Source organism: Chaetura pelagica, unplaced genomic scaffold, assembly GCF_000747805.2.
Source record: "Chaetura pelagica isolate M959 unplaced genomic scaffold, ChaPel_1.0 scaffold11, whole genome shotgun sequence".
NCBI lineage: Eukaryota > Metazoa > Chordata > Aves > Apodiformes > Apodidae > Chaetura > Chaetura pelagica.
This window is the reverse complement of record NW_009952694.1, coordinates 4,702,878-4,719,569: the sequence shown is the minus strand read 5'-3', so window position 1 is coordinate 4,719,569 and position 16,692 is coordinate 4,702,878. Positions and strand designations below refer to the sequence as shown.

General features: G+C 42.9%; 1 protein-coding gene across 1 annotated transcript in view; it reads left to right on the top strand.

Annotated features, from left to right (window-relative positions):
- The first annotated feature begins 2,859 nt into the window (after window positions 1–2,859).
- AREL1 (apoptosis resistant E3 ubiquitin protein ligase 1) overlaps window positions 2,860–16,692 on the top strand; it is an 18,276-nt gene continuing 4,443 nt past the window's right edge. The window contains exons 1-11 of the mRNA XM_009993880.1: window positions 2,860–2,875; window positions 3,512–3,738; window positions 5,262–5,499; window positions 6,487–6,656; window positions 6,736–6,916; window positions 7,624–7,871; window positions 11,874–11,951; window positions 12,465–12,606; window positions 14,090–14,211; window positions 15,948–16,023; window positions 16,401–16,510. Of these exons, the coding sequence (XP_009992182.1) occupies window positions 2,860–2,875; window positions 3,512–3,738; window positions 5,262–5,499; window positions 6,487–6,656; window positions 6,736–6,916; window positions 7,624–7,871; window positions 11,874–11,951; window positions 12,465–12,606; window positions 14,090–14,211; window positions 15,948–16,023; window positions 16,401–16,510 (1,608 nt within the window). The remainder of the gene's footprint in view (window positions 2,876–3,511; window positions 3,739–5,261; window positions 5,500–6,486; window positions 6,657–6,735; window positions 6,917–7,623; window positions 7,872–11,873; window positions 11,952–12,464; window positions 12,607–14,089; window positions 14,212–15,947; window positions 16,024–16,400; window positions 16,511–16,692) is intronic.

Here is a 16,692-nt window from a genome sequence, read left to right as displayed (position 1 = left end):
AGGAACCTGCAGGGCCAGTTTAGTGTTGATGTTTTTTCAGTGGCAGGAAGATCTGTAAGATGCTGGTGGGAAATCTGTAGATTCCCAAACATTGCTGAGTTTCTGTAAAATTCTTTAGCTGTGTGGGGAGGAACCAGAAACCTTCTGCAGCCAGGCCAAGCTGGTGCTGAGTTTCAAGCAGGCATTTACAGAACATCTTGGATATGTCTGTGAAAGAACTAAAATATCAGAAAAGTTACCAGGTCTGTCGTTCTTAATACACAGAGATGTGAGTTTAGAAACCTGAAGCTTCATCTAGAATGAGAACTTAGGCCCTGGGGACTGCAACACTGTTTACTCAAGCAGGTAAAAAAAGAAAACAGTTGCGTGGGTAGGATTTTCCTTGAGATGTGAAGGAGGAAAAGAGGGAGAGTCTGGTTGCTTCTGCAGTGCAATCAGAAAGCTCTGTGCATTTACCTGTCCATTTTCATATGTGTTAGAAAGCTTAGTGGAAGTGCATAGGAAACCAGATCTGTATGATTATTGGGTTGGTGGGAAGTAAGAGACATCTGAAGAGGAAGGTAGATGAGAGGGCAGTAAGGAGAAAGTGGCATCTGAGGTGGTGGTATGACAGGTGGGAGAAGCACATCGCTTACATCCCCAGAAGAGGTGACTGTTTAGAGACAGCTGCTGTGGTGAGCCTGGGCCTGTTAATTTCATTCTCACTCCTTTATATAATCTGTGTTCTGAATGAGTAGATACTGACTGTGTAGGCTCTGTGGCTTTTCTTCTGGCGTATTTCCTGATTTTTGTGGGCTCCATCTATCCTTGTTATTATTTATCCTTATTATTATTTATTATTATTATTTATCTCAATCCTGACAGTAAACTGACATTTAGTGGCTAGTTCTGCTGAAACTGAAATACCTAATGAGGATACCAGTTTCCTGAATATGTGGAACAGCAGCAGCAAAAAAATAAATCTAGTTTGCTTTGGGGTCCAAGAACTTTCAAATATTTTATTTTTTTTTCAGGCTTGACTATAAACAGTCCTCTAGATCCGGGCAAAACCAGTTTGTGACTGCTACATGGCATTTTGTGGGCTGTTAAGGCTTGAAGTGGTAGCTGATCCTTAGCACTTCTGAATAGCACGCAGGTTCTTAGCTGCTCCCATGTGAAACCCATGAACCTGATGAAGCCTATGGAGGCAGGATGGATCTTGAACCTGCTGGTTTCAGGGGGTCGTACAATGAAGATTGTGACAGGTGGAGGTTGAGGATATACTGCAGCCTCACACCTCATCAACAGCAATACCTTTATAGCACCTCTCCTATGGACTTGGCATCTAGTGGTACTCTTGCATCTTACAGCTTTCATGTGTTTCAGCTTGCTAGATAGAGAAGATCTAAATTTTCTCTCTCCTTTTTTTTTTCATTTTCCAGGAAAGCTAGGAAACAACAGGTTTCAGGGAGCAGCATTGCAGGCCAGCCCTTTTCCACAAAAAAAGAATAAATTGCTCTGCTCAAGTCCTTAGCTTTCAGCAGTGATTCTGTGATGCAAGTTTCTCCTTCTCTGATAATCTCCTCTATGGCCTCTTCTTGCTGACGTTTGCCCCCGTTTTGGGCACAAAGACGAAGAACTCTGGAGAATGGACACCTCCCTTTTGGCTTTTAGAACATGGGCACTTGTGTGAAGGTATGTCATTGCTCTTTGACTGGAGGGATGGAGTATCTGTGGAAGCCAACAAAGGGGATTTGCTGGGCTGGAAAGTCATGGCTATTGTTGAGGAGAAATACCTCATTTAAGCTTTCTGCATGCTGATATCCACTGCTGCTGCTGTTGAGATGACTGATTAATAACTCCCCTTTTGTTTGTTTAAAAAAAGAAAAAGCAACTTGAATGCACATTGTAGCTTCTCACTAACTGAATGGTGACACAGCGAGCTATATTGTATGCATTAGTGTATGCCAAATTGTTTGTCTAATTGTCTCACATGTTCCTGGCTGCTGCTCTTGTTCCATCTGTCAGCTGTGTCTTATCAACCAAACAGCATGTTGTTGTTCTGGGTGTGGTCGTTTTACTACATGTTTGTTTAGCAGTCCCCTGAGTGACAACTTGGTTCTAGATTGGTGTCATTAAAAATGGCTGTAATCTTCATAGTGTACAAAGCCAAGATTTTAGCTTGTGTGTTGATCAGCGAGAGTTCAGCAGAGACCATCCACTTTGCAGAAGTGAGTAGGAAAATACAGATGGACTGTGTTCTGGTTGCATTCATACTTTTTGTAGTAGAGTTACAGCTCTGCTCTGGAAGGATTTTATTTGTTCTGAACAAGTGGGGATGGTCTTGTCCACAACCCTTCCATTCCATAGCTTTTGTTCTAATGTTGCTGGTTGAGGGTCAGCTTTTGTCCATTTTAGTGGTGACTACTCTGATGTGCTTTCATGGAAGACTAGAAGTTAACTTTGTTACTTGGAGAAGCAAGTAGGTGTGAGAGTTTGGATGAGTGGCTTTCAGCCACTGCTGTTGAAGCTGGTCATCTTACAAATAGTAGCTCCTTCTCACAGTACCCAGAGCCTGACCTCTGAGGATGATGTGTTGTCCTTCTTATAGATTCCTGAATTTGAATGGGTATCTGTGATGGAGGGAGAATTGTTTCTTGAAGCATGCTGTGCTGTTTGCCTTTTTTACAGTGTTATGGAATAATGCTTTAGGGATGTCCTTGGAGAGGAAGAAAGATGATTGATAGGTATTTGTCTGAGGAATCATTAATTAAATTTAGGCCAACGTGTGTGAGGAAGAGTCATTGGACTGGACTTGGCCTATTTTGTGTTCTAGATGCAGCTGTGATCCTCGGCTGTGTGTGTCACCGAAGGGACCTGATGTTTTACATTATTGGTAAGTGAAGGAAAGGCTGCCACTATATTTGTTGACCTCTCCATAGACTTTGGAAGGGTTTCTTGAAAGCCTGTGCTTTCATGTTAGTTCAGAGTCTACCTAACAAACATGAAGTTACTGTCACCCCACACTGTGCCCACCACCAGGCAGACTTGCCTCTCCACCATTCTTCTTGTTCCTATTCCATTGACCTCATTCCTAAGCCATCCCCTTACTTTTTCTTTTGAGAACTAGTGCAGGGTTGTTGCCTCCATGGTGCTTCTTAATTGAGTCTTAATGTGATGTGCAGGGGTTGTGTGATTCTATGACTATTTCCCTTAAAGGAATCTCTGCAGTTCTGATTTGTGACTCCAAGGGAATTCTGTGCTTCTGGGTTGTCTGCTAGCAGTACCTGAGACTACCATTTTTATCTATTTCATCTGTTTGCAGTGTTTTAAGAGACTTGTTACTCTCTAACCTTACCTGTAGCATAACACAAACCGTAAATTTTCACTGAATAGCTTCTGCCTTGAACACCTAATTTGCAGTTGAGTAGAATGTCATTAATCAAAAGCATCTTGGGCTGATGCAGAGGGTATTTTGGTGCCTGACTTTGCCACACTGCTGCAACCACCTTCTCTTCTCTCCTTGCTGCAGGTGGGATCACGGTATCTGTGGTAGCTTTCTTCTTCACCATTAAGTTCCTCTTTGAGCTTGCCGCACGTATAGTCAGCTTCCTTCAGCATGAGGACCGGGAGCGCCGAGGGGAGCGAACTATCTATGACTACGTGCGAGGCAACTATCTGGATCCCCGGTCCTGCAAAATCTCCTGGGATTGGAAGGATCCCTATGAGGTGGGCCATAGCATGGCCTTCCGAGTGCATGTAAGGGAATATTTCTGTTTCCATGCAGTTTGGGGGGCAGGAGTAGAGGTCTGATGTAGGGGTGGGCTCTTCAAATGTTTTATGTTTGGGCTAAACTGAATGTAACTTGGGAGTAGGAAAGCTATCTGTTTATGTCTTCTGCTTCCAGTGACTGTTGCAGAACTTCAAGTGCATATCTTAGGTTTGCACTCCTTAAAATCTTATCTCCTTCTCTTTAGAATCCTCTGAAGAACTGGAGACCAGGCTTGACCTATCTACTGTTTTTTTTTATAGGGGAGAGTGTGAGCTGAGCCTTGCCTTTAACAAACTTGGTTGTGCAGCTGAGGTTGGGAGTGGGCATTTTGTCACTCCAAGAGCTGTAAAGCTTCATGGTTGCTCCCCATTCTTCCAAAATGGAGTGTTACTCTGCTTGACCTGGAAAAACCTGCCAAGGACTCTTGCTTCCCTTCAATCCCAAAAGGCCAAGACTAGGGCAATGGAGCTACATGGAGAAAGTTTTAACAAATTTTGTTGGGCTCATGTGCCCACCTTTCTGCCTCACCTTCCCCACTCAGAAGAGTGTCAAAATAAGAAGGGTTCAGCTAAGTTGCTATACCCATCCTCTTGGGAAGGTGAGGAACACCCTTCTGCTTGAGGGTGAGTGAGGAGTTCTAACTCCAGGGCAGGTAGTGGAAAAAGAGCTGAGGGGAAAGGGACTTGTTCTGTTCCTGCTGTTTGAATTTATTCCTTTCACCTTACTGACTGTCACTTATGGCAGCTCCAGCAGTGTGCCCTTGCACTTCATGCTTGTTTCCCATTTGCTTATCCTTTGACTCATCAACAGTAGCTGTCACGTGCACTAGTTTCTCCTGCTGACAGTCAAGATCCATACTACTCCAGGCCCTGCACCCTCCCTTATTTAGAAGCAGGGGATAATAGTAACCTTATGCTGACTGCAGGCTGGTGCAGGTGGCTGCCAGGATCTGGCCCACAAGCTACTGGCTCTTGAAGAGCCATGCACGTAGGGTTTCAAGCTGTGATTCTTTGTAAGGAAGTACTTGTTGAAGTATGCTACCATCTGAAATTGTCCAGTAGATCATTTCTGTGATTGAGCTGCCTGTGATTTTATCTTAACACGTTTCTGTGCTGATGCTTCTTGTCAGTTCCTTAGGTCAGCATCCTCTGCACACAGTTTTCTATCACAAGCTGATGAGAGCTTTTCCAGAGCTCAGCTGTACAAATGGACAAGATCTGCTTGTTTCTCTGAAAGGACGTGGCTTCACTTTTTTCCTTTCAGTAATGGATTGTCTTGATTTCTGCTCTGACGTTGCAAAGAAATGCCTAGAGGCATGTTCTTGTCAGGGCACAATGCCCACTTGTGACTTGTTCTCTTGGGAGAACACAGTATGTGACAGAACTGGCTGTTAATTTTTTTCCTTTGCCAAGCTGGAGTTGTTGCCCTTGTTTCCCCAGGTCAACTTGCTTTCTCTTCCTCTGTGCACTGCATATTTTTGCTGACTTGGACTTTTCCATTTCCCATGCAGTTATTCTATAAAAATGGGCAACCCTTCCCTGCTCACCGGCCTGTGGGGCTGCGAGTTCACATCTGCCATGTGGAGCTAGCAATTGATATTCCTGTAACCCAGGAAGTCCTTCAGGAGCCTAATTCCAATGTGGTGAAAGTGGCCTTCACTGTGCGCAGGGCTGGGAGATATGAGATCACTGTAAAACTCGGTGGCTTGAATGTTGCCTACAGCCCCTACTACAAGGTGTTCCAGCCAGGTAAGGTCTAAGTGGCCCTCTGCTGATGCAAAGTAGATTTAAAGGTATTGGAGGCAGTTAGATAAATGTGTTTCCAGCTAAAATAGGTAGGTGACAGGAAAGGGTTACCCTTCACCATTTTTCTCTTGCCATGTATGGATCCCAGCAATTGATGCATGACTAAAACTTTGCCACATACTGGTAGTCACAACAAAATTGAACCTGCCTTACAAAAGAAGTCACTAGTGCTCCTTAAACTCCTTAACCACTCTTTTAATGTTCTTAATTCTGTATTAACTTATTCAAAATTTATCTCATAGTCAGAGGATGCCTTTTGTGAAAGTATTGAGTTACTTGTATCTGAATTGGAAATACTGTCATGATTCTTCCTCTTTCAAATACCCTACTCTATTCCTTTAAGCTCCTGGAGCAGCTGATACCTTTGATTATACACTACTTAAAAAACATTTCTTTTTTTATCCATTTTAAATTTGTTTCCTTCTACTTCTGTTTTTTGATCCTTGTCAGCTTCTTTTGTATTTCATGTGCATGTTCATTCAAAGTGCCTCTATTCAATTATATTGTGAATAGATGTGAAGCTTGTGAAGATACCCCTTCAGAAATAGGAAGCTCAGATTTAACTCAGGTACTTTCCAGGCTAGCATTTGTTTGGTAAGCTGAATTTGGAGGTTTCCTTGGATGTCAGCTGACTTGTACTTTGTATGTGCAGGGGGAGCAAGTTCTGAAGCTGAAGGTTAGAATGGTGGAAAAAGCATTCTTTAGCAGGCTAGTAACTGGGTTTGTTTTACCGGTATTTTCTGACCCAAGGCAACCCCTGTGCACCACACTATGTAATTCAGTACTCAGATACTTTGTTTTTTGAATGTAGGGGCAGAGAATATGTTTTGATCCATTTTCAAGGGTATTGTGTCCCTGGTTCCTTTCCTTTGAACTTTGTATCTTCACCTTGGAATTTGTTTGACTCTAAACTGTTGTTGTCTGCTTCAGGGATGGTGGTTCCCTCCAAAACCAAAATTGTCTGCCATTTCTCCACTCTGGTGCTGACATGTGGGCAGCAGCACACTCTGCAGATAGTTCCCAGAGATGAGTATGACAATCCCACCAGCAATTCTGTGTCCCTGATAGATGAGCACAATTACAGCCTCTCCATCCATGAGGTGAGTGCAACCTCATCCCCTGCTGCTTGACTTCAGATGAGCTAGAGAGCCCCCTTCTATAAATTTGTTTTCTGTTTAGCTGGGTCCTCAAGAAGAAGAGAGCTCTGATGTTGTGTTTGAAAAGTCTGTGGTGTCCAATCGGCAGACTTGCGAAGTGTTCTTCCGACTCACTTTGCACTCTCGGGGGTGTTTCCATGCTTGCATCTCCTACCAGAACCAGCCCATAAGCAATGGTGATTTTGACATCATTGTTCTAAGTGGTGAGTCAAATCCTACTCAGTATTTGTTCTCTGGGTGTCCTTTTGCTAGATGGTTCGCATACTTGCGTAGCAGAGCTAAATGTGGCTTCACTGCAGGCTGCCCTTGCTTAATTGCTCAGGGAATGCCCATTCATTAAAAATGCTAACATATATGAATTTGCTGCTGATGAGGGAGATCTCTGAAGGCTGATACTCTCTGTTCCATCAGTAGATAAAAGCACATGAGACAGACCTCTGAAATTAGGCAATTTTTATTGCTTGCTAGTACTTGGCATCTGAGCCATAGCATAAGTGAGCCAGTCACGTATTCTATGTTAAGTTATATAGCTAAAGAGCACTGTGTGTAATCTGTGTGCTTTCTTACAAGTTTATAGTGCCTGGTTTCTTCAGGAGTGAGCCAGTCTGCAATGTGACTGTCTATGCCTTCAGGCTGGTGCTCTGAGGCAAAGGTTCTGTATGCCTTTTTTTAATTTTTTTTCTTGAACCAGTTAACTGAAGTCAGGACAGTCAAACTGCTGTCTTGAAATATTTTAATCCCATTCCTGGGTTCTCTTTATCAGTTTCACTTGACCAGGTTTTTCTTTGGGTGTGTAGCCTTTTCTTTAAAAATCATAGTAACTAATTTGGTGATGGTCTGTGGATTCTTTACCTTTTGTTTCTGGTCTCTGTTAAGATTTACACAACTCTTTTTTATCTGTTCCCCTCAGAGAATGAAAAGAACATTGTAGAACGCAATGTGTCCACCTCAGGTGTCAGTATCTACTTTGAAGCCTACCTTTATGATGCTCCTAGTTATACCAACACTCAGTGGCAACTTCCACCAACGCACCTGAGCTCCTCCCAGCGCCGTCCTTCTACTGCAACTGAGGATGAAGAGGAAGATTTTTCCTCTGACAGCCAAACCCCTGAGAAAGTCAAGAAACCTAAAAAAGTGTACTGCTATGTTTCACCTAAGGTAAATGTCACAAAGTGCATGTTTGTTTCTTGAGTGCGTGTTTAAAGTTCACTGCAGCTGAAGACTTTTTTTGTGCCCTATATCTTAGCTTCAGATTTGCTTAAAAAAGATTTGCTTAAGGCTAGGAGCTCATGGCTGAGAATAACTTAAAAATGCTTCTTGAAGCTTTAGGACTTGAGATCTAGGTCTGATCCAAACTCTACTGGGAATTTTTTCACTGTTTGTTCTATAGATCTCTTTGCCTTTTCTTTGCTGTGGTCAGGTCACACCTGCAGTTCCCATTCTCAGTTTTTGATACCTGTAGATTGGAACTTAGGGGAAAACGCTTCTCAGATTTTGTCTGTCATATTTCCTGAACCTTTCAGACAAAAGAAAAGGAAAAAAAATGGTCAGTGGACAGAGTAAATGTCTGGCTAGAAGAAACAGGATTCAAGGAAGTCAAGAGAAACTGAGGATTCTCTAGTAGTAAGAATATGTTAATGGAAAGTATTATGCCTGACTGTTGCAATCAGAGAAGCTAGAAAGAAGATTCCATGAAATCTACTAATACATTTAAATTCACCTTGACAATATTTAGTCAAGGGTGTTAAGAAAGCTGGCTGACATCATTGCAAGTCTGCACTCCGTAATCCTTGAGAAGTCGTGGAGATTGGGTGACATCACAGAAGACTGGAAGAAGGCTAATGTGATCCCCAATCTACAAGAAGGACTTAATGGAGGATCCAAGTAATTACAGGTGTGTCATTCTTACTTGGACCCATCACTGTATGTTATCTTCAGAAGTGATCTGGATGATGGAATCAAGCGTACCCTGATGGATTTTGCCAACTATACCAAACTGAGTGGGTAAGTGGACACTTCAGAAGGAAGAGCCACCCTGTAGAAAGACCTGGATAGACTGGAAGAGTTGGCTGACAAGACCTGTATGAAGTTCAGTGAAGAATTGTAAGCTCTTGCACCTGGGAAAACCAGGAGGGCAGAACAGGCTGGGATCTATCTGGCTTGGGAGCAGCTTTGTGGAATGGGATGTGGGGGTCCTGGTGGAGACAAGCTCAATATGAGGGAACAGTGTGCTGCAGTGCAAAGAAGGTTAATGGGATGCTGGGTTGCATCAACAAGTGTATCACTGGCAGAGATAAAGAAGTCATCATCCCACTCTACTCAGCACTTGTCAGGCCATATCTGGAATACGGCGTTCAGTTCTGGTCCACACTATACAAAAAAGATGTGGACAGGCTGGAGAGGATCCAGAGAAGGCCTACAAAGATTATCAAAGGACTGGGAAGCCTGTCGTATGAGGAAAGGCTGAGAGAATTGGGTTCAGCCTGCTTCAGATTTGCTTAAAAAAGATTTGCTTAAGGCTAGGAGCTCATGGCTGAGAATAACTTAAAAATGCTTCTTGAAGCTTTAGGACTTGAGATCTAGGTCTGATCCAAACTCTACTGGGAATTTTTTCACTGTTTGTTCTATAGATCTCTTTGCCTTTTCTTTGCTGTGGTCAGGTCACACCTGCAGTTCCCATTCTCAGTTTTTGATACCTGTAGATTGGAACTTAGGGGAAAACGCTTCTCAGATTTTGTCTGTCATATTTCCTGAACCTTTCAGACAAAAGAAAAGGAAAAAAAATGGTCAGTGGACAGAGTAAATGTCTGGCTAGAAGAAACAGGATTCAAGGAAGTCAAGAGAAACTGAGGATTCTCTAGTAGTAAGAATATGTTAATGGAAAGTATTATGCCTGACTGTTGCAATCAGAGAAGCTAGAAAGAAGATTCCATGAAATCTACTAATACATTTAAATTCACCTTGACAATATTTAGTCAAGGGTGTTAAGAAAGCTGGCTGACATCATTGCAAGTCTGCACTCCGTAATCCTTGAGAAGTCGTGGAGATTGGGTGACATCACAGAAGACTGGAAGAAGGCTAATGTGATCCCCAATCTACAAGAAGGACTTAATGGAGGATCCAAGTAATTACAGGTGTGTCATTCTTACTTGGACCCATCACTGTATGTTATCTTCAGAAGTGATCTGGATGATGGAATCAAGCGTACCCTGATGGATTTTGCCAACTATACCAAACTGAGTGGGTAAGTGGACACTTCAGAAGGAAGAGCCACCCTGTAGAAAGACCTGGATAGACTGGAAGAGTTGGCTGACAAGACCTGTATGAAGTTCAGTGAAGAATTGTAAGCTCTTGCACCTGGGAAAACCAGGAGGGCAGAACAGGCTGGGATCTATCTGGCTTGGGAGCAGCTTTGTGGAATGGGATGTGGGGGTCCTGGTGGAGACAAGCTCAATATGAGGGAACAGTGTGCTGCAGTGCAAAGAAGGTTAATGGGATGCTGGGTTGCATCAACAAGTGTATCACTGGCAGAGATAAAGAAGTCATCATCCCACTCTACTCAGCACTTGTCAGGCCATATCTGGAATACGGCGTTCAGTTCTGGTCCACACTATACAAAAAAGATGTGGACAGGCTGGAGAGGATCCAGAGAAGGCCTACAAAGATTATCAAAGGACTGGGAAGCCTGTCGTATGAGGAAAGGCTGAGAGAATTGGGTTCAGCCTTGAGAAAAGAAGGCTTAAGGGAGACCTTATTGCCATGTTTTGGTATTTATAGGGTAGGTACAAAGAAGATGGAGACTCCCTTTTGACAAGGAATCACATGGAAAAAATGAGGGGTAATAGGTACAAGTTAATCCTAGGGAGATTCTACTTGGACACGAGGAAGATTTTTCACAGTGAGAAGAATCAGCCATGGGAATAATCTCTCCAGGGAAGTGCTGAATTCCCCAATGTCTTTTAAGATTTAACTGGACAGGATGCTGGGCCATCTTGTCTAGACAGTGTTTTTGCCAGGAAAAGTTGGACTGGATGATCCTTAAGGTGTCCTTTCCAGCCTGGTCCCTTCCACTGTTGTATGATTAATCTACCAATCTGAATGCATTCTGAAAAATGCAGTGATAAATATCCAAATGAAAGACTAATCCAGGAACTGCTTTTCTGACAAATGGAAAAAGAGGGCTGAAGAACACTTACAGGATAGAAGGATGTTGCTAGAAATTTCTAAATCTCTGCTGCATGTCGGTCTAAGAACTGAGCTAGGTCCTCATGAGCTCAGCATCCTGTCATCCCTGAGGCGTTGTTCTGGACTTTTGTACTCTTTTCTGTTGCATTACCTGATAAAGGAGGTCGCCAGAAATGGGTACTGTTACACATTCCCATTAGGTGTCAAAGTTATTAAAGTAATTATTCTGCTTGCATAATTGTATCCTTGGATATCTCTCTATATACCTAGAGCATCAGTTCTGTACAGTAGATAGCTGTAACTGTTCTGTTATCTTTGTTTCTGGAGAAATGTTGCTCCAGTTGCTGCAGCTAGAATAGGCTTTCGCAGGAAATGGTTTTGTGTTTTGTCTAAAGATGCTAAAATTTCATCTTAACTAGCTCTCCAGAAGGTGACAGTTCCACAGTTAGTAGTCATTTGTTCTGGCAGAAATAAACTGAGAAGAAATTTCTGCGTTCTTCTGGATTTAGCAATTGAAAGTGCTTTTTAAAAGTTCTTTGAAATGGTTGTGAAAATTAGGGAGTAGCAGTAATAATTCTGTTAGGCAGTGTGACTTTTCAAAACCTTTTATTCAGTGCATTGCAATCTTGTCCTGATTTCAGCTTCTCAAGTGTACTTAAAATTACCTGCCAGTTAGACTGATGATGTTCTGCTGAACACAATGGCTTACTGCTGTAACCTGTGTCATGTTGGTATGCCACACGCATTGTAAATGCATGCAGTGAGGTCTTACTGATCAGCTGCTCATAGTTCTTTACTCCTTTAAAGGTTTTTGTGTATTTTGCCAGAGGAAGGTATCACCAAATGTTGCAGAAACCCATCCCCAGGGTTGGAGGGAAGTCTGGTCTCTTGGATCTGTCTTGTGCCTTGTATTTCAGGGACAACCCTTACTAGATGCGTGACCATTAATATTTTATTTTCTTTGTGGTTACTCAGCAATTCTCCGTGAAAGAATTCTACCTGAAGATCATTCCATGGCGCCTTTTCACCTTTAGAGTATGTCCTGGCACAAAGGTGAGCCTCCTTCTTTGTAGCTGTCACTGCATCTCCACCTTACTAGCTTGTGGTCCTTGTGAATGACAGTCTGATTTTTGCTTTTAGAGAGAGGGGCTGCCACCCGCAGAGCAACATTTTGTTGCACAAAATTCAGACTTCAGAATTCCCTCTCAGTGCCTAAATTCTGCTAATATTTATCAATAGGAGCCAGTTGTATCACTTCTTCCTGCCTTTTGTCCCAATCCTAGGCAAAAACCTAGATTTCTTTTGCATTTCTCTTGCTTTTATTTTTTTTTTCCTCTTAACTGTGCTAAAATGTTGTGATTGTGTCTACTGAAACCCTGAGGCTAGGGTGTGAAGTCTGAAGCAGGCTCCTAACTGGAATCCTGATGCTTGACATAGTTCCTGTTATTGTATCTGCATGGGTGAGCAGAGAAAGTCTGAGAGTGCTAGTGGTGTTGCTCTGTTTACTGAACATGCTGTGCCTTTTGCATGGTGGGTTTACCCTTTCTTGCATCTTTTTGCTGCTAGTTTTCGTACCTTGGTCCTGACCCTGTGCACAAATTACTGACACTGGTGGTGGATGATGGGATCCAACCCCCTGTGGAGCTCAGCTGCAAGGAGAGGAACATCTTGGCAGCCACTTTTATTCGCTCTCTGCATAAAAACATAGGTAAAGGGGTGATGAGGTGGGTACATTAGTCAGGCAGTTAGCACTTGAGTCTTGTAGTTTCCATTGGAAATGAAGATTGTCATCACTGAATGACCTCAATGACAACTCTCATTCCTGGAGTCTCATATTCTGTTTCTGTTGGTGCTTCCAATTAATGTATTTCATCATGACAGTGGTCCACTTGACAGATGGACCACTCAGTGGATAAATAATTTGCTGGATGGCCACACCAAGAGTTGTGGTCAATGGTTCAGCGTCCAAGTGGAAGGAGGTGATGAGTGATGTTCTCCAGGGGTCAGTTTTGGAACCAGTGCTGTTTAACATCCCTGTTGGAAACATGGACAGTGGGATTGAGTGTATCCTCAGCAAGTTTGCTGATGATATCAAGCTGTGTGGAGTAGTTGACACCCTAGAGGGAAGAGATGCCATCCAGAGGAACCTTGACAGGTTGGAGAGGTGGGCCAGTGCCAACCTCATGAAGTTCAACAAGGCCAAGTGCAGGGTCCTGCACCTGGGTCAGCGCAACCCCAAGCACAAATACAGGCTTGGGGAAGAATGGCTGGAGAGCAGTCCTGAGGAGAAGGGCTTCGGGGTGGTAATAGGTGAGAAGGTCGACGTGAGCTGCCAGTGTATGCTGGAGCCCAGAGAGCCAACCACATCCTGGGCTGCATCAACAGAATTGTGGCCAGCAGGGCCAGGGAGGTGATTCTGCCCCTCTGCTCTGGTGAGGCCACACCTGGAGCACTGTGTACAGTTCTGGACCCCTCAGCACAGGAAAGACATGGAAAGGGTCCAGCAGAGGGCCACGAAGATGATCAGAGGGTTGGAGCACCTCTGCTATGAAGACAGGCTGAGAGAGTTGGGGCTGTTCAGCTTGCAGAAGAGAAGGCTGCAGGGAGACCTTACAGCAGTCTTCCAGCACCTGAAGGGGGACTACAGGAAATATGGGGAGAAAGTTTTTACCATAGAATGTAGTGATAGGACTTTCAGTTTTAAGCTGAAAGAGGGTAGATTTAGGTTAGGTATTAGGAAGAAATTCTTCACCATAAGGGTAGAAAGACACTAGAATATGTTGCCCAAAGAAGTTGTTGATGTCCCATCCTCGGAGATGTTCAAGGCCAGGTTGGATGAGGCCTTGTGCAGCCTGGGCTAGTGTGAGGTGTCCCTGCTTATAGCAGGGAGGTTGGAACTAGATGATCTTAAAGGTGCCTTCCAACCTTAACCATTCTATGATTCTATGATCATACTAGCTGTTCCTTTTCAGTTTGGCTTTTCTGTCAAGCTCTTAAAAAATGCACCTGTGAGTATCTGTATGTCAGCAGGACTACCAGCAAACTGCCTTTAGAGTTCTGTTTCCAAACTTTGCTGTAATAAACTCATCCTTAGGCTGTTAAGCTGACCTGTGCAGTTAGTCTTAGGAATGCCTTCTGGATGTTCAAGGTGTTGACAGCTAAGGCTTGACTGAAACTCTCACTATTTTCAGGAGGCTCGGAAACCTTCCAGGACAAAGTGAACTTCTTTCAGCGAGAGCTACGTCAGGTACATATGAAAAGACCTCACTCAAAGGTCACACTGAAGGTCAGCCGTCATTGCCTGCTGGAGTCGGTGAGTGTACAGGTCACTTTGGTGAAGCCCAGTGCTGCTTCCATCACTTTTCTTCTGCTCAGCATCTAAAGAGATCCAAACTGGCATGTGCTAGGGCAACCATGCTGAAAACTATTAGCCCATTTGGTTCAAGGCAGATGGAAGTAGACAGCTTGAGATGAGAAAAGATTTAAAAAAAAAAATAAATCTCAAGGTAGCTGCTCTGTGTTCAGGTTTGCTATTGTGGGATGCTGTGTTCCTTCTCTACAGACAGTAAGATCAGATAAATTTCTAAAGTAATTAGGAAACTTCACCTCTGATAAATTTTCAAGGAAATCCTCAAAGTAAATCAAGCCCTGAGATTGTCTAGGGTAAATGCATGCTTAGCCTGTAAAAGCAGGAAATCTGCTGGTGCTATTCTATCCCCACTTTACATTGGAACCTGAGGCCCAGAAAGACACCGTCGACCAGATTTGGAAGTAGAACCTAGAAGTTCTGAGTGTCTACTGTTGTTGTGGTACAAAGCCATCAAATGAGATAAGCTGAGTAGTTGGGGTACTGAGCTGCGTGCCTGATACTCTTGCATCAACAGGCTTCTAGCAGTGGTTCAGTGTAGAGTCCTTGAGTTAAGTCTTCATTGATGGTGACCTGAGCTGATGTGTTTCTGAAATTGAATTTAATAAAGAGTCATGCATATTATACAGTTCTCAACTGACATTCTAAATACTGTGTACACAGGGCGGGCAGTTATCCTGGCTTATTGTTTTCACATGTGTTTCACAACAGTAATGTTATGAAGATGGAAAATAACATTTCTGGAAAGCAGGAGTGGCTGGGATTTTCCTTGATTTGCTCTCAGTAAATCTGTTTTGGAATATTTTCTGCACGTATGAGTTTGCAGTGTTTACGAGGTTATGTTTTGGTTAATAGCTTGCTACAAAATGACTTCACTTCTAAATGGTATTCCTATGACTATTTTTTTCTGCCATTTTGGAAATTCCTGTGCTGTCAAGAGCATCAGTGTTACAGCCTAGTAAGAAAAAATAAAATAATGCCATAATAATAAATGTAAACTTCAGTGTCCAACATTGACAGGCACAAGTGACCATGACCAATGTGTTTATTAGCCCAGAGGTGTTACTAGTGTGGTGCTCTAAGCTATTTGAAGATAAGCTAAGCAAAAGCTGTGGGTATGACTGAGGACTTGTTGTGTAGCTTTAAAAATATTCTTTAATTGAAATCCAGAATTGGGACACACAAGTTCTAGGCACTTGAAATATTTTATTACGTTTTTGCATCATGACTTTCTTTTGGTATGAACTCTGTGAACCCTCCAAGCTATTTTCTGATGCTCTGTGGAACGTTTCTTTCTTAAATCTGACTTGTGGGCTGACAGTGCTTTACAGAAAATTGCTCCTTCCCACAGGCATTTTAATACTTTAAACAATGCTGTACTGCAGCCTTGAGAGGGATACATCTGTGCTGTGCTAAGACCTCACACTGGTTTTAGGATGAGCTGTATTTATGTGGATAATGTGTCTTATAATAGAAAATGAGGAATTGGCTTCTGTGGCTTTGGACAAATAAGAATTAGACCTCAGGAGTTCCTAATTTGTACTTCAGAGTACTAGACTGTATTTTGGTGTTTATGTTGCTCAGATTGCCCATACACATGCATAGGATTGCCTGTTGGTTACAGGGTGCTAAGCACTAATGGCTGCTGCTATTTTGTTTTTTTTTTTTTTTTTTTTTTTTAGTCTTTTAAAGCAACTCGGAATTTTTCTGTTTCTGACTGGAGCAAAAACTTTGAAGTGATTTTTCAGGATGAAGAAGGTGAGTCATCCTGTGAATATATTTAAGGAGAAACAAATTACGGTGAAGTAGTTTCAGTCTGAAATTCTGGTTTCTTGTGGTAGGACTATCCATTGTGGCTTTCCAGCCATTGCACTTTCTCACTGATGTTAGTGAATTATCCTGCTGGTGGTTTTCTATTCTATGCCTACTTTACACAAGATACCTGAGGCCCAAATAAAAAGTATTAGGACTAGATTTGGGAGCAGAACCTAGGGTTCTGTAATCCCTGTCTGTTGCTTTTTTGCTATGGAGCTGCTCACTGCAATGAGCTCTCATGTCAGGTAATACTAAGCAGTATGCATGAAACTGTCTTGAATTGATGACCCGTGGATGACCAAGCTTGTTTTATCCTGCAGCTCTGGACTGGGGAGGTCCACGCAGAGAGTGGTTTGAGCTCATCTGTAAGGCATTATTTGATACCACCAATCAACTCTTTACCCGCTTCAGTGATAACAACCAGGCCTTGGTGAGTCTGCAGTTCCTATGCTGCGTATGCAGAAATGTGTGCATTGACATGCTGCTGGTTAAATAATGCTGTGCTGCTGCTAAATTTAGTAAGTGGTATGTGACTTTAGACATTCTTCAGATTGTCTGCACAGTCACTTCTGGTGCCTTTCTCAAAGCTTTACTTAATTGACCCATTGAAGT